This window comes from Pleurodeles waltl, chromosome 3_2 (assembly GCF_031143425.1).
Source record: "Pleurodeles waltl isolate 20211129_DDA chromosome 3_2, aPleWal1.hap1.20221129, whole genome shotgun sequence".
Classification (NCBI taxonomy): Eukaryota; Metazoa; Chordata; class Amphibia; order Caudata; family Salamandridae; genus Pleurodeles; species Pleurodeles waltl.
In genome coordinates this window covers 153,182,078-153,206,454 of record NC_090441.1, presented here as the reverse complement: position 1 = coordinate 153,206,454, position 24,377 = coordinate 153,182,078, and the positions used below count along the sequence as shown (strand labels likewise).

The window sequence follows — 24,377 nt, the reverse complement described above, 5'->3', positions numbered from 1 at the left end:
TTGCAGTTCGTTCACTGCACTTCTGGCCAAAGCTCCAAAAGGAAACAATAGCGATGTAGACCAATTAGTTCACAGGCTCAATATCGTTCCAAACTTGTCCAGTATCTGCAGCCTACATGGGGTGTTCTCTCAGGGCCATCTAAGCAGACTAATACTTCATCTGCATATAATGACATTCTATGACACGTATTCACCATCTTAATATTTTATGCAGACACCTCTTTTCTCAACACTCCCTCCAGTGGTTCTATAGCCAGTGCAAGTAGGAGAGACAACAGTGGGCAGACATCTGGTACTGTGCCCCAGTTTTCCGATATCACCCTACTTATTCTCACCCTGGCTCTGATATCGATGTATAATAATCGAATCCAACTCATGAATGTGACACCAAAAATATATATCCCTGTTATGTCGAGAATAAATTCCCATTGAGTAGTGTCAAATGCTTTAATGCTTTTTACGCTGTTGAGGGAGCCACAGCATAATCCTTCTTCTCCATCTCAACAAAGAAGTTAACATCAGCCAACCTATGCAGATTTGCTGTAGTGCTTATTTGGGGAACAAAGCCCAATTGGTCCAAGCATGAGCTTTTGGTACTACGCCGTATGATTTTAAACCAACTTGCAATAGTTGCCTTTAAATAGAATAGCTTGCGTCTTCCCATACTCTTATCTCCCAAAATTAATTCTAATCCCCTAGCACCAGAACTCTTCTTGGGACGCAGCTGTGCACATACACATTTATTATTATTAATAGTTAGTTATTTGTTCAGAAATAAACACATAGATCCCTTCTGAATACGTGACCTCAATCTAGAGAGACCATTTTCTAAGTGATGCTTCATCGGTGACTTTTGAAGAAGGAACAATACTTCCTTTCCTGTTTTTCTACTCCCTCTGTACATCTCAACTTCTTCATCCTGCATTGTGTTAGATTGTTTGACCATTTTCAGGTAATCCGATAAGGCAATTCAAAATCTTTCTGTTAATTAAATACTTTTAGGTGGTCTGTACATCCCACGAGCCACTATTAAAGATACTTGATTGCACAGATATTTCTTTGACTACCTTTCATGGTTTTTTTTAATACTAAATGCATCATTTCTTCTAGGATAAATTTATGAATGCTTTTGAATGGCATCTGATCAGATTTATGAGGTGTGTTTTTTTTTTTTTCTAGTAGGTTATGACAGCATTTTCTTGGGCTGTCGGCAGTTCTTGCCTTTATTTATTTATTCTAGCATGGTTTTGTGTTCAGTAAGAAACTTCTGCATAAACTATGTGTACAAGGAAAAGAGAGCAGATGATTTTCAAAATAAATAAAAAACGTCAAACTGATCCAGACATTAGAACGATGCCATAAGGCCAAAGCCGATCTATGTAAAATAGGACAGCAATAAACAAGATCATTTTCTACTTCTCTTTGTTTGAATAACTTGTATATAAACCAGAAGATATGATTAAGAATGAAATAAAATGAAACTGCTATTAAGAGAGCATACATGAGAGAACATAAGCAGGATTGCTGGAACAAAGTTTACAATGTGGACAATAGCATGTTAAATCTATTAAGGCTCTTGTGGGTGAGGAGCACAAGATAGTCTCATAGAAATAATTTGATTTGTCGATAGACTATCCAGGGTCAGTCTTCACACGTGTGGAAGAATGTATCTTTGAAGAGCCTACATATGCAAGATATTGTGAATAGGCATTAATGAAGTCTGTTAATGTAATGAAAGGAGGAAGAAGTGGTTGATGTAAAGTCTTATAAGGGGTATAAATGGGAGTAAACATTCATTTTCTAAGTGTAATATTTTAAGTTTTATAGTCACAAACAGTTAGGAGCGCACCTGCCTAACATCCCAGCAAATAATCTGCCCCATTGCATCATGATAAATGTAGTTTCCTCAAAAAACGAACTCAGTTACTTTTAAATATTTCACCTCTAAGTAGGTGCAGCCTTTGCTGTGCATCTCTGGACACATGTGTTTCTGGGTTAATCCCTTCTTCAGCAGAGAACAAATTTGCGGGGTGCTGGAAATGCTGCCATTAATCATCCGGTTTCAATACCTCTTCACTGGCATGCAGTGCCTGCTCCAGAGCTCGTCAGCCCAGTGGCTCAAGGGAGCCTTTTTAAAGTCACAAACAGTTAGGAGCGCACCTGCCTAACAACACAGCAAATAATCTGCCCCATTGCGTCATGATAAATGTAGTTTCCTCAAAAAACGAACTCAGTTACTTTTAACTATTTCACCTCTAAGTAGGTGCAGCCTTTGCTGTGCATCTCTGGACACATGTGTTTCTGGGTTAATCCCTTCTTCTGCAGAGAACAAATTTGCGGGGTGCTGGAAATGCTGCCATTAATCATCCGGTTTCAATACCTCTTCACTGGCATGCAGTGCCTGCTCCAGAGCTCATCAGCCCAGTGGCTCAAGGGAGCCTTTTTAAAGTCACAAACAGTTAGGAGCGCACCTGCCTAACATCCCAGCAAATAATCTGCCCCATTGCATCATGATAAATGTAGTTTCCTCAAAAAACGAACTCAGTTACTTTTAAATATTTCACCTCTAAGTAGGTGCAGCCTTTGCTGTGCATCTCTGGACACATGTGTTTCTGGGTTAATCCCGTCTTCAGCAGAGAACAAATTTGCGGGGTGCTGGAAATGCTGCCATTAATCATCCGGTTTCAATACCTCTTCACTGGCATGCAGTGCCTGCTCCAGAGCTCGTCAGCCCAGTGGCTCAAGGGAGCCTTTTTAAAGTCACAAACAGTTAGGAGCGCACCTGCCTAACATCCCAGCAAATAATCTGCCCCATTGTATCATGATAAATGTACTTTCCTCAAAAAACGAACTCAGTTACTTTTAAATATTTCACCTCTAAGTAGGTGCAGCCTTTGCTGTGCATCTCTGGACACATGTGTTTCTGGGTTAATCCCTTCTTCAGCAGAGAACAAATTTGCGGGGTGCTGGAAATGCTGCCATTAATCATCCGGTTTCAATACCTCTTCACTGGCATGCAGTGCCTGCTCCAGAGCTCGTCAGCCCAGTGGCTCAAGGGAGCCTTTTTAAAGTCACAAACAGTTAGGAGCGCACCTGCCTAACATCCCAGCAAATAATCTGCCCCATTGCATCATGATAAATGTAGTTTCCTCAAAAAACGAACTCAGTTACTTTTAAATATTTCACCTCTAAGTAGGTGCAGCCTTTGCTGTGCATCTCTGGACACATGTGTTTCTGGGTTAATCCCTTCTTCAGCAGAGAACAAATTTGCGGGGTGCTGGAAATGCTGCCATTAATCATCCGGTTTCAATACCTCTTCACTGGCATGCAGTGCCTGCTCCAGAGCTCATCAGCCCAGTGGCTCAAGGGAGAAGGGATTAACCCAGAAACACATGTGTCCAGAGATGCACAGCAAAGGCTGCACCTATTTAGAGGTGAAATATTTAAAAGTAACTGAGTTCGTTTTTTGAGGAAACTACATTTATCATGATGCAATGGGGCAGATTATTTGCTGGGATGTTAGGCAGGTGTGCTCCTAACTGATTGTGACTTTAAAAAGGCTCCCTTGAGTCACAGGGCTGACGAGCTCTGGAGCATGCCAGTGAAGAGGTATTGAAACCGGATGATTAATGGCAGCATTTCCAGCACCCCGCAAACTTGTTCTCTGCTGAAGAAGGGATTAACCCAGAAACACATGTGTCCAGAGATGCACAGCAAAGGCTGCACCTATTTAGAGGTGAAATATTTAAAAGTAACTGAGTTCGTTTTTTGAGGAAACTACATTTATCATGATGCAATGGGGCAGATTATTTGCTGGGATGTTAGGCAGGTGTGCTCCTAACTGATTGTGACTTTAAAAAGGCTCCCTTGAGCCACTGGGCTGACTAGCTCTGGAGCATGCCAGTGAAGAGGTATTGAAACCGGATGATTAATGGCAGCATTTCCAGCACCCCGCAAACTTGTTCTCTGCTGAAGAAGGGATTAACCCAGAAACACATGTGTGCAGAGATGCACAGCAAAGGCTGCACCTATTTAGAGGTGAAATATTTAAAAGTAACTGAGTTCGTTTTTTGAGGAAACTACATTTATCATGATGCAATGGGGCAGATTATTTGCTGGGATGTTAGGCAGGTGTGCTCCTAACTGATTGTGACTTTAAAAAGGCTCCCTTGAGCCACTGGGCTGACGAGCTCTGGAGCATGCCAGTGAAGAGGTATTGAAACCGGATGATTAATGGCAGCATTTCCAGCACCCCGCAAACTTGTTCTCTGCTGAAGAAGGGATTAACCCAGAAACACATGTGTCCAGAGATGCACAGCAAAGGCTGCACCTATTTAGAGGTGAAATATTTAAAAGTAACTGAGTTCGTTTTTTGAGGAAACTACATTTATCATGATGCAATGGGGCAGATTATTTGCTGGGATGTTAGGCAGGTGTGCTCCTAACTGATTGTGACTTTAAAAAGGCTCCCTTGAGCCACTGGGCTGACGAGCTCTGGAGCATGCCAGTGATGAGGTATTGAAACCGGATGATTAATGGCAGCATTTCCAGCACCCCGCAAACTTGTTCTCTGCTGAAGAAGGGATTAACCCAGAAACACATGTGTCCAGAGATGCACAGCAAAGGCTGCACCTATTTAGAGGTGAAATATTTAAAAGTAACTGAGTTCGTTTTTTGAGGAAACTACATTTATCATGATGCAATGGGGCAGATTATTTGCTGGGATGTTAGGCAGGTGTGCTCCTAACTGATTGTGACTTTAAAAAGGCTCCCTTGAGCCACTGGGCTGACGAGCTCTGGAGCATGCCAGTGAAGAGGTATTGAAACCGGATGATTAATGGCAGCATTTCCAGCACCCCGCAAACTTGTTCTCTGGTGAAGAAGGGATTAACCCAGAAACACATGTGTCCAGAGATGAACAGCAAAGGCTGCACCTATTTAGAGGTGAAATATTTAAAAGTAACTGAGTTCGTTTTTTGAGGAAACTACATTTATCATGATGCAATGGGGCAGATTATTTGCTGGGATGTTAGGCAGGTGTGCTCCTAACTGATTGTGATTTTAAGTTTTATATTGAAGGTCCTTTGTATGGAAATTAATTGAAGAGAAGCAATATTCACCAACAAAAAACTTTTTTTTCTTTCTTTAGTGAACCCAACTGTATTATATGAATTATCCAAAATGTGCTGTGATGATAGAAATAAAGATTATGGGTGTAAAATGGCCAAGCATGGCAACAAATGTGACATAAGTAATAGCTTTGTGTCTTCAATGATTTGTTTGTGAATCAGATGGTAATCTGTTTTCCCTAACTGAAATGTAACTTCACGCATGCAGAATTGTCTGTGGAACATATCACATTGCACTCAGACTCTTAGTCACACCTCTCCATTCTACCAATTTTTAACTGTCTCGACACATGCCATAAGTCTGACTCAGTTTGATACTGAACTACTAAATAAACTACAGTGTGGTCGTACATCCAGCTCTTTGAAGACTTCTTTGTCTTAAGTTGACATTGTCATGCGCAGGAGACCGATTACTTCAAGATTTTATTTCTTGGGTTTTGATTTTTTTTTTCTTTTTTTGAGAATGATACGGTATTAGGCCTTGTGTCTAGTTCGGTTCATGGAGCAATGATTGTTTACCGAGCTGTATACGTGGTTGGTTATCTAGTTTACTACCTCTGTCCCATGGTTTCAGGTATTATTGAAATCTAATTGACTCTTGAAGGTACTCCTTTTTTATGCTTGAAGCTTCCTTCAAAGGTGGCAATGATCAATAGTGAAGACTTACTCTGGGTAATAGTAGTCGGTTTGGAACTTTGCTGCAATATGACGGTAACCACACTCACCATCAATATCTAGTCTGAGCTAAGCTATAGCTTTTAAAAATACTAGATCTTTGTTTATGCTGAGAATCTAACGCCTTTGGGGGCTGAAGCAGGATGACAAATACAATTATACTAATTAAGTATTAAGATGTTCTATGCAAAATAACTTTGGCACCAATGGTCAGTGGTGTCCGATGGATAAAGAATCAGAAAACCTTGGTTCCATGTGGGGAACACTTGGATCTCAGGTGTCTTTACAATGGCTTTGTTCACGGCTATCAAGTCAGTCAAACCTAAAGATGCCAGACAGAATGTTAACAGTGTATCAGTTACACTAACAAACATCTGCTCTTTATCTTGCGGAGTACCAATGATAAAGATGGTAGAAAGGTCAATAGTAGGGTTTTTTAACCTAACAGACAAGAATTTGCTAAAATATCATATAGCACAAAATGTTTTAATACTCGAAGTTTCACCACCCAATGTGAAATTGCATTCCCACTAACATACAAATGAGCTTTAGAATGCCAAAAACTGGTCTAAAGTCAAAGATCCAGTGCCCACTTAACAGGGTTGCTGGATTGTATTGCTGTTGCTAAGTAAATAATCATGGTTAAACCGAAACCCATTTACTGCACCATCTGCCTCCCCCACCACTCTCCCCACCCTCCAAAGTAAAAATTACAAGCAGCAGGACTACTGTTGCTGGCAATGGCTAGACTCCTCAGTCGATGTTCCAGGGCACCAAATTTGCAGGCCTTTGTCTTATTATCAATGGATTTTGGTAAAACAAAATACTGAGGTGGCTGGGGTACACATTGCACTTTGGTCATCCACCTGATCCAACAGTGCTGGTTAGGAATCAGGAGCCTGACATTTAAAGTCCAGTCACTTCTTTAAAATGTAATGTCTTTGTAAGGGGCAACTAGTGTCTGTCATCCAGATACCCACCTGGAGACTATAATGAAAGGAGTATATGTCTGTCTCAATGGCGTATGGGTGATAGTGGCTCCCATATTGTGAACAAAAGGTACCAACAAGACCCAGTGTTTGAGGCTCACCACAGTTGCAGTCCTGTCATATCTCCAGCAGGTCATCAGCTTTTTTTCAAAGCTGACGTCTTCTGTTGTGCCAGGGTTATCTCAGTTACAAGGGCCCTAGGCTTCTGGGCAGCTCACTTCCATGAGACAACTGAGACAACCGCCTGACTGGCTTCAGTCAGCTGGATCGTGCCCTTTATCCTCCTGATTAGGACACCGCTTCTCTCCATGCATCAGGCAGTACATCTTCCTTTTATTCCAAGGCAGAAAACAACAAAATATAGCAGTTTCTATGGCTTCTGGGAGTCATCAATCAGTGTTGGAAGCCCTGTTACTTCAGAGGTGAAGACAATGAGAAGCAAATTAACCTTCTATTGGTAAAATAACAAATGAAGCATCCCTCCTGACCCTAGTCTAAGTGCGCACAGTATAACCATGAATGTCTTACGAGGTGCTGAAGCCATTCTGCAGAGGAGCTGAGGGATATCTGAAGACAGGGATACGTGGCACCTGCATAAGCGATGTTAGCTGATAGACTCGCCTTGTCCAAATATTTGTTTAATTCATTTATATTTTTATACAGCATATTAAGACCAAATGCTATCTGCAGGCTTTACATAACCAAATGTTGAGAAGGTTTCTCTTACACAGAATAAGATGCTGTAATAAAGGCTGATACAAAATCCTTATTGGTGTAAGGACAAATAACTAAATGTTAATTCGTAATAAATATCATTAGTGAAATAATTGGTGAACAAGTGTGTTGAAACAGGGACTAGAGCAAAGTAAGGTTGATTAGAGGGATTGATATAAGGTAGAAGTAGTGCTTGGAAATCCTGCAGGGTTTAAAAGTGTGTGGAAGTGTTAGGTGGTGTGAGGACTAGTATAGAGGGAGGGAGTGCAAGACGTGGAACTGATAAAATGCAATCTAGTTACCATATGTAAGACGACAAAAAGATGTTAAAAAAAAAAAAAAAAAAAAAGTAAGAGAGAGGTTTAGTTAGAATTTTGTAAGGCAGAAAACTTTAGTTCTTTTATAATGCAAGTATGCAGTTAAGTTAAACTAGCAACGGCAGAAAGGTTTGGAGCTTGGATGAAAACTATAAGTAGGGGGTTGACTCATAAGCTGGATAATTAAAGAAAGCAGAGACAATTTAGATGGCTATGACACATTTGAGTTTCAAGCTTTTTCGTAAATGAAAGTATATGATTTCTTCTTTGAGTTAGTACCCAAGTGTTGGAGCAACAGGTGAGAAATATTGATTAGCAGCTGATTGGTGCAAGAATTATTTTGATTCTAGCCAGAAAGTGTCTTTGCTTCTCAGAGGTTCTTTGCCAGATGATATTTTTAGTGAGTTGTATAGGTATTCTGGTTGTTTTTCATGGAGTACCTTGACAATAATGCAGGCCGTGTTTAATGTAATCTTTACTTCCAGTGAGACGCAGTGCATTTCTTTTAATACCGGGGTGATATGATCAAATATGTTTGTACCAGAGACAAACCTGGCCTCTGAGTGAACAACTGCTTTAATGGCTCCAGGTTGGCTTTAGGTGCTCCAATCAGAGTTGAGTTTCTTAAATGTGAGAAACCACAAGGAAGTGAACAACTAATATGAAGTTAGAGCCTTTCCTCAATTCTTTGGATTTCACAAGAGTGTGCAGCATTTCTCGGTTACACAAACTGTTTGTGTGATGTGGAAACACTATGAAGAGTTCTTATCAGGTACAATGGAGTATCATATGTATATTGAGGAATTATGATGTGACCTTTTACAAAATTACATTCTAAGTGGCTCCATGTAAATGTTAAATAGGGTAGGTACTAAGATGAACCCTTGATGGACAACACATGATCAGGAACAATGTGAGAGTTTGAGTGGCCAATTCTCACTCTTAATGCTTAGATTAAAAAGCCACGATTCTCAAGATGAAACAGTCCAAGATGAGAAAACGTCGGATCCATACTAATACTTGAATTGTAACTGGATCGCACCACTGGAAAATAAGTGTTCACGTGAACTTTCCACTGAGTGCATTAGAAGAGCAGCCGGCCCACGCAAGTTCAAAATGTGTTGCCTGATCTGTAATAAGAATCTAGACACATATAAGGTACACAAGACAACTGACTTGCCTTTTAGTTTACTAATAGCATTATCATGAGGGCGGTGGCAGGAATGCTTCTCAGTTCATGTTTAAAAACACTCCTGTTTAATAAATAATCTGTATGCAATGATATCTGAAATACTAAGGTGAAACACTTCCGCATGTTAAATAAATACAGCTTTTTAAATTTTAAAGACACCGTGTCATATACAAGGTTAGGTCATATTCAGACATGAGGTTTGTTGCATGATTTACATGCCAAATATTTTCAGTATTCGGCTTGTACATGAGTTCTTAGAGACAGAGCCGACCCTTGGCTTAGCTGTGACTCGGCTCTCCTTGTTAATTAGTTGGCACGTCTACTTCTAGTAAATAGTCAGTTTTAGTTGTAACATAAATTAGAAGTATGAAATTGATGAATGGGTCATGGTCTCAATTGTATAGAAGGTAAAATAAGTAGTACAAATGATGGTATCAGTTGACTGCAGTTTATTACACATTATTCTGAATAGATAATTTAACTTGTCGGACTTTGACACCACAATATGAGAATGTTTTGCGCTGCTACTGACACGTCCTTATAGGGACACACCTTAGCAGATGGCATGCATCGGAACGTGGCTGGTTTTGATAGCCATCTGTCAAAGCTTTTAAGTCACTGCCTGGCACCTAGAACTAGCACTTGCTGTCTGTCACTTAGGAAGAGCTAGTTCTCATTAGCAAAGGGGAAAGTTTTACATGGATCTATTGATAATGTCTTGCAGTTTCCCTATTGTCACATTGGGTACAACGTAGACTACTTTCCGGATTACACTTAAACTTCCTACTATTTCTTTTCACTGTCTCATGAATCCTATCTCTTTCTTCTCCAAGATGCCTTGTGCTCCTAGTCTAAATAAATCATTCTTTTCACTGTAAATATTCTTTTGGATTTGAGAAAGTCACTCTGGTCTTCTTTGCAGTTATTTGTGTTGTATTCTATTTAAGTCTAGACTGACTCAGTCAGAACATGTTTACCTCTTTGCATGTCCCATCCACAGTCCACTTTCCTTTCTATACCATTTTACGGAAAACATGCTCAGTCTAACCCTCTGTGACCTCAGTATTCGTTGCAAACTATCTAATACTTCGTGTTTGCAGCATTCATTGTAGACTGTTTCTCATTTCACACAAGGAAACCGTACACCTGGATCACACAGGAAACCTCTATTGTGTGCTGCCAACTGCTGCACTCAAACCTTGCCAGTACCGTGCACAGCATTGGGACTCCTTTGGTTCAAAGGTAACCTTCAGTGACTATCCACATCAGAGCCATTCTAAAGGTCTACTGATCAGCTAGCTACACATTCTTACTATTTCTTATAGAGACACATTGATTACCAAGTGACCTACTGTGACATGTCATTATGGAGTCCCAATTCTTTTTTGCTGGTGACACATTGTGACCTATACATTTGGAGACACATTGTACAACTAGTGACACATTGGTGTAGTTAGTAGTATAGTATTTGAATGGGGAGCCACTTAGTAATTTTGCAACTGAAGATCAACAACGTCACATGTTGATATATTTGTGGACAAGGCTGCTAAGTGGCAATGTGTTGTCACCCCTTCAGTCAGTTTTGACTCTTTATGAAGAAGCACTTGACATAGTGGTGTATTTTGGCCCCACCTATAGCGGTAAAAGTGAAACCTTAAGTCTTAGAATACAAATTTCACTGGCTTGAAAAAACAAGTGTAAATGGTGGTGTCACAGATGGCAAGAGATGACTTGGCAAACATTGGTGGGAGTAGAAGCCGAGAGAGCTTTGCCAGTGCTACATGATGATTGAGCTCTCACCATACGTTGAAGGGCTCTTGGCATGATTCAGACCACCATCTTCCATCTCATCTACAGGCCTCCTGGGCAAAACAAGGACTAGATTAATGAAATCCAATATCTCCCCACTACCTCATCCATCTAACATCCTCCCATCATCCTCTTGGGAAACTTCAACATCTCAGAACACACAAGGCAAAAAAAACAACAAGGCACTCTCCTTGTCTCATCAATGCACTCAAGATGGTACACCATAACACACTCAAAAGGTCACATTCTCGATCTTGTCTTCTCAACATTAACAACAATCGACTGCAAACCACCTTCCCACTGGAGCAGACCGATCACATTGCCATCCCCATTTTCCTGCTGTGGTCCTACTAACAGACCAAGGTCAACACAAAAGAGAAGACCAGACCTTCCTCGTTGACAATCAAGTGTTGAACTCATCTCTCACCCTTTCAGCTCCACGCCCAAAGCCAAAACCATTGTAAACAACTTGAACATTTTTTTTAAAGCTGTGTGAACGTCCACACCCAAGTGCAACAAGCAGGAGAAAGGCAAAGTCTGGTACTCCAAAGATTTTGCTGACAATAAACAATGGACTTGACCCTGCTGGATAGACACTACTTCCAAAATGAACTCCAACCTTAGAGCAGGCTGATAACCTCTACTTGCCAAGCAATCGAGAGATAAGAGCTTGATGGTAATGATCTACAACCTGGAGATACAGACCCTTTACACTGTATCCAGAGAGCTATCCCTCCCCCTCAACACACACATCTAGTAGGTTATTGTAAAAGCACTCTCACAGTGCCAACTGGGATCTGATTTCCTTCCCACTCTCTCCCTGCTCCACCTGAGGCCAGTCTACTCTGTTGGTCACATCTGCTTCTCCACCACACGGGCAGCCTGCAAGGCTCCGTCCAGTGAAAGAGGTGTTGTAGAAGATTTTAAGTTGCAGTGTTACTTTAAAACTGTTCTATGCACAGATATGGCTTTGAAGGTGTTGGGATGGAGTGTCCCATACATGGTGTACAACCGTGTTCCTCTGCCCTGATACCTAACTGCCTGTATATGATGCTTGATTTTTGCCCTGGAGTCGCACTAATCTAGCGTGCGCAGAGGCAATGGCATTTCCCTGAAGTGAGAAGGGCCTGGGCCTGTCCAGTGACCTTGAGGGGCGCACCAAGTGTGCGCTCATTTACTGACAGTGGACTGCTGTCTCTATCGTGGTGTTAGCATATAGACAAAGAGGTGGTTGCAGCCTACAATGTTTTGAGAATCTAGTGTAATCAGACCTTTTTAGATGAGCCACTGGAGAGAAGGCCTAATGGCCCACTCATGTAAATTTAGGACTTAACCTAATCCCTTTCATCCAAAGTGCATGTTCTGCATGTTTGTGGGTGTAGCCTGAGTGGTACATGCATATTGTGTTTGAGTGAGCAAGAGCTATGGAGGTCAGTGGAATCAGTTTTTGGATATCCCTGGCCTGGCTTTGCACACAGTGGAAGTGAGCTGTTCTGGGACAGTCAAGGTGTATTTCTCACATTCCTGAAACTGGTGGGGTGAGATGTAGACAGTGAAGTAAACAGAGTGGAGACAGGTCTACTTTTAGTATTTCATTATGCTTTTTGCTTCGTAAGGAGCTGCTCATTAGTATTTCCCAACACTGCCATTTGATGGATGGTAGGGGCGAGGGGTGGAGCTGCAGACTCTGTTGTGCAATATGATGAAACCTTCAGGAGAGAGCTGGTATTTTGCCTTTCCCTGATTACTTCTTTTGTTGGGTTGATGACAGTGAGGTAGAGAGACTTCACACCTCTTTGTGTCTCTGTTGTGGATGTTGCTGGCTGGACACTAGTCTGCTGTGAGAAGTATCACTTTATACAAAGGCTGTGTTTGAGAGCAGCCTGGAAAGGACACCTCAATGGAGGACCACCCTAAACCAGTTTACGGTTCCAAACTTTGGATCCACATCTTGTTTCTGACTTTTGTGCCTTCAAGTGGGACCTCACTAACCCACTGGTTCCAAGTCTCCTCTGACAAGGAAAAAGATGCTAAGCAGAGTACATAGAGGGCTGTCTGACATCCGGTCTCCCAGAGGTGAGGGGACATCACTTGAAATGTGGACCTCTGCCTAGAGGAGCTGCAAGCATGTCATGGAGTGCATAGAAGCCTACCTGCTTGCTTACGGAGGGTTGGTGCCTGCCAGCCCTGCAGGTGGAATATCTGTCCAGGAAGGAGCAGGATGTCTGGGACAGTCTGAAGAGAGGACTGTTGAAACTGAGGGCAGCGTGGCTGCAGTCTTGCTGTGCCAGTTACAGGCAGGGAATGCAGTTTCGTGACTGCAGTTGCAGAGGCCTAGACAGGGTTGTGATTGTATGCCAACATCAGCCTGTATGATAGATTGATAGATGCTTTCTTTGCATAGTTACTTAAAACCATTGTATTATAACCATGTTCACAGTTTCATACATTACTAAAAGAATTATCAAATTCTGTGCTACCATAAAATACATTTAGCGTTTAATACTTGGTTAATCTAAAAGCATTAGTCGGCTACAGTTCCGTATGAGAAGGGATCTCAAAGCAGGTTGCCTCACTGAGTTTCATATTGGCCCCTCTGCTGCTTTTTTGTTATCGGAGTTAAAAATTTGACCAGTTGACAGTTCAACCTTAGGTCTCCTGGGGCAAAGCATGCCAGCACAGCTTGCCTCCTTTTTCGGCGGCCTCTATCATTTTAGTAATTTTTTCAGTAGAGCGTTCCTTTCAGGTGTGAGTTTTTCACAGGTGCAAAGCAGGTGTTGAAGGTCTTCAAGGCCAGACCACACAGGCAACAGGTGGTATTTGCTGGATCTCTTAGCCGTGGTGTTGTATGAGGATGGAACTGCCAGCTGAAGATGAGCCTGTGTGAAGTAGTAACTACCAGCTGAAGGAGGGAGGGAGGGAGGGTGTGTGTGTGTGTGTGTGTGTGTGTGTGTGTGTGTGTGTTTGTGATTTGTTTTTTTTGCAACTAATAGGTGTTGTTACTGGTCTGTGCGTAGCCATGCCCATATGGGGCTGCAACTGCCCATTGCACCTGGCCTGTAGCTATCAGAGTAAAGACCAAAGTGTGGCCTGACCCCAGCAAGAACTTGCCAGCCCCTGGACCCCGCACTAGACCACAAAGCCAGAGACACTCACCATTGGTCCTTCAGGACGACTGCTGCCGCCGAAGGCACACCATTGTGCAGATCTGCAGTGCCTAAGGAGGAGAATAGAAGAGTTGCCATCCAACATGCCACCTCTCCAGTAGAGGGTGCGTAGGTATGTTTGAGCACCAGACGGCAAGGCCAACTTGTGAGAGACTGATTCCATTTCATTGTGGTAGGAACTTGAACTGAGACGGCACACATTTTTGGGGTGACTAATGTGCACCTGAGCTGTATTCACTAAAGGTAAGGTACACCTAGAACCAGGAAAGGGCCTAGATTGGTGTGAGAACAGGGAGGAAGTGCGATGCCGACCTGAGTAGTACCCAGAGACACTAAATTATTTTATGTTGATGGTCGTGTGCAATATCACCTTCTAGTGTGAAGCAGAACATATATAGTAGTAAATATAAGCATGGGCTGGACGTTCCGTAAGTGAATTTCTGAGCTCCGAGTGAGAGCACCTCTACACTGTCTCCCTGAGAAGCCTATGACTGATTGCCATAGTTACCACTGTGAAAGAAAATTATCTCTCCTGACTACTTGAAGTAAACATATTTATTATGGAAAAATAGGTAAAAATACTGTCTTGCTTTGGAGCAATACAGAACTTCACCTCACCAACAAATGAGCACCAAATGTAACCCCCTCCTGTAATTTTCCCAACTTTTTCCCCAACTTTTATACGTATTTTCATATTGGCAATTGAAGCAGCATACACTTAACAGAACAGAAACTTTAGATAGCAGTTCTAACAGGTGACTCAGATCCTATTGAGAAGAACAAAAAAGGACCTTGAAAAAGGTACAGCAGTGAATATTTCAGATGCGGATCTAGTTTAATTGAGAATTTTCACGTTTTAGTACCTGGCATTGAAATGAGGCTGTTAACTTCAGAGAACTCCCGCACATTAGTATCACACAGGCACACAAAATGGCTGCAGGTTATTCAACATGGTGGTTGGTCTAAGAAATTAATCATTAGAAAACACCAAGAGTCAAAAAGGCGTTGTACTTAGCACATTTTGTAGAGCTTAGGACAGATCCCTGAAAATGTCACCCTACGTAAGTTTGTCTAACTGTTCATGGCACATATACAGCTGATTTAACAAGTCTTTAAAGTCCTGCATTTTAAGAGGAGAAAATGGGTTTGGCATTTCCTTTTAACACAGGATTGTAGTCCGTGTTGCCAACTGTATGTGTTTGAACACTTGATTACATTTTTCTCCATATACAAGTGGGGAAAACGTTCTCTATAAACTTCCGTCTGGAATTTGATAGTATGTCACTTATGCCCCATTACAGGTAACCAAAATATAAAAAATGCCAATTTTAATTGTAAATTCATTTTTCAGAAGTAGCACATGTAGCTGGGGGCTGATTTGCAAGATCAAAGTGCCCAGATGATAAAACACCAGTTATCCATAGCCCTCAAAATAAAACACAGCAGGGGAACCCCTCCAAAAATATGAATTTCCTACACAAATAAAATGCTGCAGGAATCCATAGTCCTTCAGTGGTCTTGATAGATAAGCATTATAATTGCTGAAATTTGAAATATGTGATATAAAATGTGTTTCTTTTTTTTTCTTTATTTAAAAAGGCTATATGTTTTTTGTACTAACAAAATAACATTTTCCTTCAGAAATAGGACAGTTTCAAAAAATTGTTGGAGGCTTAATAGAACTTGTGGATCAACTAGCAAAAGAAGCAGAAACTGAAAAGATAAAGGTAATATTGTGCAACCTTTGAAATGTGGGGGTGATTTGTCTCATATGTTCTAACACTGTCCTTGAAATGAGCTAGGGATCAGTCTTGTGCATGCAGCAGGTATTTCTGGGATATGCTAAAGATGCCTATTCGTGCTTGCCAGTGATATCCTTGAGATGTGCTGTGAATGTGTGTCCTATATTCCATTATTATTATTCTGAAGATGTCCTAGGAATCCACCTGATACTTACAAATGCTGTGCTGTGTATACGTCTCCTGTGTACCAGCAATATCCTTGAGATGTGCTGTGTATTTCTGTTGTAAATACTAACAACATCCTTGAGGTGTGCTGAAGATGTTTCTCCTCTGCACCAGCATTTTGGAGATGTACTGCATGTTCATCTTATGCATAGCAATTATATCCTTGAACTATGTGGGGAAGCCACCTCACCCGCAGGGACAATATCCTTGAAATTTGCCGGTGATCCTGTTCATACATACCAATCGAAGAACTGAAATTACTCAAACATGCAGCGGCTATATCCCATGTATACTAGTGATATCCTTAAGATGTGTTAGATATCTGTGTTGTGTGTATCTGTGATTAGGCAGTTCCATGTGTTCCAGTGACACCCATGCATTTATTTTGGGGCCCGCTTATACATATTGATGGTATCTCTGAATTAATTTTGCACCACCTCACCCAACTTTGCTCCAAGTGTGATCGGCTGCTCGTACCAACTGCTTGGCCAACATGGAGCACTGGATGAAGACGTTTGGGTTGGTTCTTAGCAGAGCTGAAAATCAGTGGTAATATCCGAAAAAGTCAGTTTGAGGACGCTCACCGCCAGTTTACTTTTATTTGTTGCCAAGGAGTGTCACCTATTTTTTCCAGAGGATGTTACTCCTTTCTTCTCTACATCAAATGTATGCAGTCCTGTGAGATCAGTGAATCACACTTGATTATTTTCCTGCCAGCAAAGACCCGCCAGCTGTTACTACTTTTACACATGTTTTAAAAATAAGTTAAAGGGATGCAAATAATACCCATGGCATTTGGTCATAATATATACACATCTTACTTTTCTTGATGCATATACATACGTTATGTTACTTTGTATGGCACTCACCTGGTTCCTTAAATCCTCCAGTATCTGCACCTTCTTTAATCCCCTCAGTATTAGTAAAGTTTATTGTAATGCACACCTCTTCTTCCTAGGGAGTACGTTTTAATTCTGGGACAGGTCCAACACCAGTGTTTAGGGTCTCCCCCTGTGGTTCGAGAGGAGTTGCTTAACTCAACGTCTCAGACACAGAAATATTTTGTTTGCTCTGCTTGGAGGGTGGGGGGTGGGATTGTGGGGGAGAGGGGTCGCACAAACACAGCACTTTATGTGGAATTTGTTGCCACAGTTTAGGACACGTTTTTGTACTTATTGTGGACACCAGATGCAACATTAGTCATAGCTCCCCTTTCACCACATCCTCCACAAGAACCTGGAGTTGTGCCTCACTAAATCTGTACTTTCTAATTCTCTCGGGAACCATTCTGGAAAACAGAATCAGGATAGTAAAGGGGTGCCTCCTTTAATATGTGGAATAGAATGGATTTTAAAACCCACAAGATGGTTCCCAGATAGTAAACGTTTTAAAAATGGCTAATTTTAACAAAGAGCTCTAACTAATATTCCAGGAAAACACCCTCCCTTTCACTGTAATTGGGAAGGTAAGCACAAAATGACATACATCCTGCTCTTATATGTCATTTCCTGCAGACCTTATGTTTCCAGTTTGCATGCACTATTAACAGCGGTAAAAGCACATCCAGCAAAATTGTCACATTGGGTCCCAGAAAACCCTGAATCACTTGTTTTTTCCAAGTCCACAGCCGATTCCCCCAGTTGTTGACAGTAAAATTGGGTGAGATTTTACTGCATCTGATTTATCGCTACATTCGTAATAAGGGCCCTAGACCACATCCAACCAGCCCTTACGTCCTGTACTGGCCTTTAGTGACAGTATGGATTGAATTCAACTCCCTGTGTCTATTGCACAGAGAGTTTTGTGTATTGGCCCCGAAAACCACAAAACCTGGGTCACCCAATATATCTACTCCCTCAGCCGCTGATCCAAAAATGGCTCTCATTATTTTGCAATCAAACTTTAACTGAATTTCATGAAAGTTCCAGACCGCTGCTATTTAAGGGGTTCCTGAGGATTGCTACATCTACTGGAAAACAACTTTTCAGGAATTCTTGCCTCTGAAACCACCGATCGAAGATAAAGGGCAAATAACAGTGTCTTAGATTTACTGCTTTGGCTTTCACCATAGACCACCATGGCTTTCTTTCCTCTATATCATTTGGCCACCTTTGCCAGTATTGTATATATGTGTGTGGTATTTGAATGAAACAAACTTAGCCCAAATGCAGGGCACTCTGTGCAGGGTCAAAGGAAAATATAAAGTCAGTGAATTGTGAGTAGTCCTGGATTCTGAGAGTGGAGGTGGGCTGTTACTGCTTTTTTATGTAGTCTTCGTTGAATAGATGTGTCTTCAGCTGTTTCCTAAAGTCGATCAGCGGTGGGCCGGTCCCGACTGATACCAGGAAGTCTTTCCTGATCAAATTTGCATAGATGGAGAAGGCTTGATACCTTGTGTTTTTTATTTTGTGCTTCTTTGCCCCAGTCTAATGGTGTCAAGGCAACAGGCGACAAATAGGCCCATGAGACGATGCGTTTGTCAGTCCATATAGGTGGGATGCTGGTTGTGATAGCTTTGTAGGTGATGCAGTTGGTTTTGAGGATAGATTGCCAACTGATACAATGCGTAGCACTTTGTATTGATAGCTGTGATCAGAGTGGTGACCTGACATGACTAACAATATCTCCGGAAGCATATGGCACCGTACACGCTTCCAAGCACCAAAGCATCCTCACCTCTATTTATGTGCTGCTCTACAGTCAGTATTTTAACCTTGACTCAATGTCTGGTACCCACCTACCTTTAACAAGCGTAAAGTCTAACAATGGCGTATGTGAAGAACCACAGTACAGCTGGGTTGATATAGCAACACAGCTAGTAAAAAGCACCATAACTCATATTCATATATTTTCCACTGCTTTCTTGATACTAGTGTACTGTGTAAACTATTCACAAGAATTGTATCAATTTATGAGATGGAATGTTTATTATTTAGTTCGACATATAAAGAACTGCTTTATTAAGAATACATTTTATTTATTTCAAAAAAATATCTGGCATGCTCTTCGTCAGAATGCTGATGGTATTCAACTATACCTCAGTCTTCAGCTAATTAAATTCATAAGCTCGGTTCATACCCGGACACCAGACAAACATAGATATCCACACCTTCAATCCCACCCGCCCATTCTGAGGTTAGTCTCTTTAAGGTTGTCTCCCTCCCTCACCAAGCCCAGAGCTGGCTCAACAGCATGAATTTAGATGGCTTCTCAGTGTGCAGCCTGCCTTGTGCAAATCCCTGGGATTTTACAGTGATTCATACATTTCTGTCAACAATCCTATGAGAAGGGACGTTGTGTAGCTTTGTTCCAAAGCAGTCCATTGCACAAAACCAAGCTATTGCTCTCTCAAAACAGCTTATTTTCCACATTCCTGCCCCTGTCCTATTTCACATCGAGTACAATGCCTATTTAACAGATCTTATTGTATCAACGCGTGTTCTCATAGACACATCGGTAAAGCCTTTTCATATATCTGGGTCTAACTGCTAGACTTTTGGATAGTATTCATCCCATGACCAGTGTGAGTTAGGAGGTTGTGCCGGTTGACCCTGGGGCCCTCTCGAGCTGTTGTGGCCTTAGTTAATAGCTAGAGCTTTTCCTTTGCAAAAGTGTCTGGGGGGGGGGGGCAAAGAATGCAAATGTAGGGCCTCTGGAGTCACCTCTGTCCTGGACCAAGCTGATAGGGAAAGAGGGGCTCGTGCCCATCCAGTGGTTATTAGAGGTGCCTCAGCCTAAGCTCTAAAAGATGTTATGGTTCTGCACTAGTATCAAGTGATGTACGCCCCTGTCTGAAGCACAAGCCATGTCATGTGTGGACAACATACATTTTACGCCAGCTTTACCAAGCGGAGAAAAAGCGGTGGTGGGCAAACCTCCACAAAAAATAAGTAAAGCTAGATTACCAACAGTTCGGTGGAAATCTACCAAGTTGGTACAGGGTCTGCAGCAGAATTGTTATGAGTAGAGATGCTAGGACTTCAATCTGTATAGTTTGAAATTGATGCTGGATGTGAAAAATCCTATAATGGCTTCACATGAAGTAGAAGAGGTGAGGGTGCTCCATCAGTTGTGCGATTCTGTAACAAGTCACCTTGAGGTTAGATTTGTTGCGGGACTGAGACTTACGAGTAACATAACACAGGGTGGTCATTGCACGGAATCTCCTTCCCTCAGGACTGGCAGGAGAAGATAAGTAGCAGAATTCAGAATAGCATGGGACCAACTGAATGGCGTTGTCAGGGTTAGAGGTGTTGCTGAGTTGGGGCGTTTAGTAGAATCTGTCCAGCTGGCAAGGTAATGGCCAAGGTTTATGGACTGGGTGGACCTTGCCGGGTATCGCGGTCTCTGAAACTGAGTCTTGCAGTGTTTGAAGCATTCCCATAGGACAGAATCCAGGAGATGGAACTCGCTTCTGATTGTGTACCTTTGGAAATCCAAGATCATGAGTTGTTTCTTTATCTATTTTATTCTTATTTACATATTCCCCTTAGAATACTTCTAATATCCACCTGAAAAATGTAAATAAATCATTTTGTGAATGAGGAAACGCGTTACTCGGAAAGTCACAATCAGGTGGCATTTTGTAACTGGTGTTTACTTACACTTTGGACTGACCTGGCGAGTTGTGATTAGGTTTTAGATAAAGGGAACGCAGCTGTTATTTCCAACAGTACTTTGTTCCATGATACTAGCTATCACTGTTTATTTGCCGCATTGAGGGCCAAAGGCTCCTTTCAAATGAAACTTATTCTGTTTTTTAATCTTTAAAAAATGACTGAGGTAAGGAACTGTGCATACTGCAAGAGACTTATCACAACTGTACGCCACTGCAAAGGCATGCTATGAAACTGTATTTTTGAACTTGTGTTTAGCTTCTGACCCATTTATGTCCTCACAGGCAATCGGTGCTAGAAATCTGCTGAAATCTATAGCAAAGCAAAGAGAAGCACAGCAGCAGCAGCTCCAAGCTTTGATAGCAGAAAAGAAAGTGCAGCTAGAAAGGTGAGTGGAGTCCAGAATGAGCAGAGGAACTGGGGTGCTTTTGTAGGATGCTGAATCAGTTCATCTGCTGGTGTCAGCAGCCCCCTCTCCCCTGGTCTCCCCCAGGGCTAGAGAGTGCAATAAGGATAGTCTGGATCCTATGTAGGCTTGTATCATTGAGGGTTTTTACCCTTCATCCGTGAGCCAGCAGAATTTACAATACACAAATAATGCATGACTCCTGGACCATTGCACTGTGTGCTTTATCATCCTTGCGCGTCCCAGAGAAAAGGAGGAAATTTACATTGGTTAATTGCATCCCACTGTTGCTTGTATTGATGGGATTGTCATATTTTTTCTATGCGTGCCAGGACTGTCCGGAGGCAGACACTACAGATTTGGAGTAAGAGTTGCAGAGATTGGATCTGGAAACTAAATTCCCGTTTTTATTGCAAAATCTGTATTCAATATTCAAATGTTTAAACAAAAATCTAGTCCCCTAGTTAGTCTTCACTCATTTCTTGGACAACTGTCCTCAGAGCTGCACATTGCAATATCCTAAACTCTTTATGGGCCTTATAAACAATATTCAAAATGGCCCCCACCTCAGTAATTCCATGGTTGCGGATGGAGGCACCACTCCTACATCTTTTGTACATAATTTTGAAATACATGCACCAATTCATTTTAATCTTATGATGAGTGAAATATGTGAAAAAGTATACACTGCAATGCGTAGTAGGAAAGAAACTTTCCTTGTGATAATCCAGGTCTCACGCAGCCATGTGGAACTGTTCTCTATAAAAAAAAAAAACACCAACTTTTAACATTTGTTTTTCTTAGGAAAAGTTTAGAATAATATGCGGCAAGGTTGTCCACCATTGGTCAACAAGGGGTGGTTTCTGGAAATTTCTGGTCTTCTCCAGAAAATAATTTTCTCTGTTAGTGTTGAAAACTGGGTGGTTTTTTTGGGGCTTCGGGGGTTGAGCTGATCGGCAACAGGCATCTGTTTTCTTCTCTTGAGGATCCTTCTGTCTGTTTTTCAGGTATCGCATTGAGTACGAAGCATTGTGTAAAGTGGAAGCCGAGCAGAATGAGTTTATCGACCAGTTCATTCTTCAGAAATAACAGAATGACATTTGACACAGAGGACCGAGACCATTTCCATGCAAGACTTCACAGGGATGTGTGGCGGGCCAACTCCCTCTGGATTCTGTGCCCGCACCAGTGGCTCTTGTTACCTTGAGTGCATCCGCTGGACCTGGAAGGTCACTTATGGATCACCAAACACAGGCCTTTGGAAGTGAACATGTCTGTTTTTAACCAGGCAGTCATTGGGCTCCATGACTAAGCGCCCATCCTCCCATCTTTGCTAAATCATATGGCCTTACTGAAGAAAATTGAAAATAAAGCCATTCCCCTATAATAAAATGCCCAGAAGTCTAGCAGTTACTAGCTCCATAATCTTAGTGCAGTTTCAATTCCAGTCCAGTGCTTGAATGCTATACAAAGAACCTTAGTGCATTTTGAGTTGCATAAATTAAACTTCGCTCTATATTGCTAGTTTGTTTATAATCCAAGTGTTTACAGCTTGAGTGTGCTTTTTATTAATTAACTGCAGAGTACATTCTTCTTAATTTGCATTTTAGGTTGTAGCTGCTAATCTGTTGTAGGTGTGATTGTGAACTGAAAGTATGCTTCGTACCCCAAAGTCATTAAAGTTGCCTTTCTTTCCTTTGTTATCCAAAACTGTACTCAAATTCTGTTAGGATTGTGTTGTAAACGCAGGCTTTAAACAACTCTGATGGTGTGCTCCAAGTCAACCACAGCTGTGTTGGCAAAATCTGAAACACAGTTTTATACGCAGCTGGGTTCGCCGTCAAACAGGGAAAGACTGCAGTGACATTCCAGAAGTGGTCTGGAGACAGGACATCAGGCTGGTGCCTCATCAGCATCTCAGAGTTCGGACCCTGGGCTTGAAATACTCAATTCTCTCGTTGTTTTCGAAGTCTTTTTCTAAAGTTGATTTTTTTGGACCAAAGTATGCGGGGCTTCTGGCCTGCACATTGCTCCGAGGCCCCTTCTATCTGTTTGAAGTGTACAGTACTTTTTTGATGCAGTCAGATAATAAATTATTCTTGTTACTTTAGGTGTGTTGTGTATGTTAGTTATTTTGTGAAGCTTTGTGTAAAACTTGTTAATAACGCTACTGCTGGTGGGAACCGGACATTTATGGAATGTTAAAGCGTCTGGAACTTTTTTTCTGGTGCACCCCTCTGAGTTGCCAATAGCCAATCCATTAACTAAGCATTATTGCCTTCTGCTCAGGGCATTAACTGTGAGGTCGTTAACCCCTCTTAATTGCCTGACATCAATTATAGCAGAAGGTGATGGTGCCTAATGAAGGGAAGGGCTATAACTGCAGCTAACTCGGCCTACTGAACTCATGCATGTAAACGCCCACGGGCTCTGTGTATTTCATATCACAACCAGCAAGCTGTACTAGTCACTGCCAGCATTCAGGCAGACAGAGCCACCCTCTGCATTCCATGTACGCCTACAATAGCTAGGGCTGTGTCCTGCACAGTGCATGCTTCCCACTGATTTCTGCACTGTGTATGGTTAAGGAAGAGAACTAGGCAAGATGCTGAAAGAAACTAGAGCTGCTTTCCATACCTCTGCAGGCGCAAGTAGATGTTTCTCCCACAGTTACCTGCATGCTTCACATCAGAGAAGTTGTGAATGGGCCTGGCTCCAGGGAGATTCGGCTGGGGGCACAGTGATGCCTAGGAGCCTGGCTGCTGCTGCTTCTGCATGGGATCTGAAGCTGAAAGTCAGCTTTTCTGACTTCTCCTCAGTATCTGACATTGGTGCCTCCGATGGATTAGGAATAGGTCCTAATCTTTCTCAAAGGCTCTTTTACAAAAAGCAGGGGGTGGGAAATAGTGAAACAAGGGAGCCAGGTCAGAACCAGCCCTGCCTCCAGGTGTAACCCTTAACACGACTGAGAAAAGTCTGCTGAGCAGTGCCAGGTTGCTTGGCTAATCAGCAGCAGTCTCTTACACCACTATTTTTGCCAAGCACCCCCCCCCCCCATTAAATATGAACATATTGGACAGAAAGGCTTTCTAAACCAGAGAGGACAACTACATATTGGAAACATTGGACTGTTTTATTATTTTCTATTTCCATTATCTATCACTGCTTCTCTCCATTCTCAAATCTCAGTACTCTTCGATTCTCACAAAGACATAGGCTTTGGCTTGGGGACTCAGTTTATATGAGAAAAGCCTTCCTCTAAGTTCTTCACACTCCAAAATCAGCCTAGTCCTTGACACCCGTGTTTGTCACATGGCGCTCGCTGTACATCACACGCTCGGCATCTCAAACACCATCAAAAAGACCCAGAACAGCTAAATTGTTAGAGGAAGCAGG

The 24,377-nt window shown here is 41.9% G+C and overlaps 1 protein-coding gene across 3 annotated transcripts in view; it reads left to right on the top strand.

The window, feature by feature from the left end:
* The window catches only part of IFT20 (intraflagellar transport 20), a 34,729-nt gene extending 11,638 nt beyond the window's left edge, over positions 1–23,091 (top strand). For all 3 annotated transcript variants that reach the window (XM_069227026.1, XM_069227027.1, XM_069227028.1), the window contains exons 3-5: positions 15,634–15,719; positions 20,860–20,963; positions 21,989–23,091. In XM_069227026.1, the coding sequence (XP_069083127.1) occupies positions 15,634–15,719; positions 20,860–20,963; positions 21,989–22,070 (272 nt within the window). In that variant the 3' untranslated portion in view covers positions 22,071–23,091. The remainder of the gene's footprint in view (positions 1–15,633; positions 15,720–20,859; positions 20,964–21,988) is intronic.
* Positions 23,092–24,377: the final 1,286 nt, after the last annotated feature.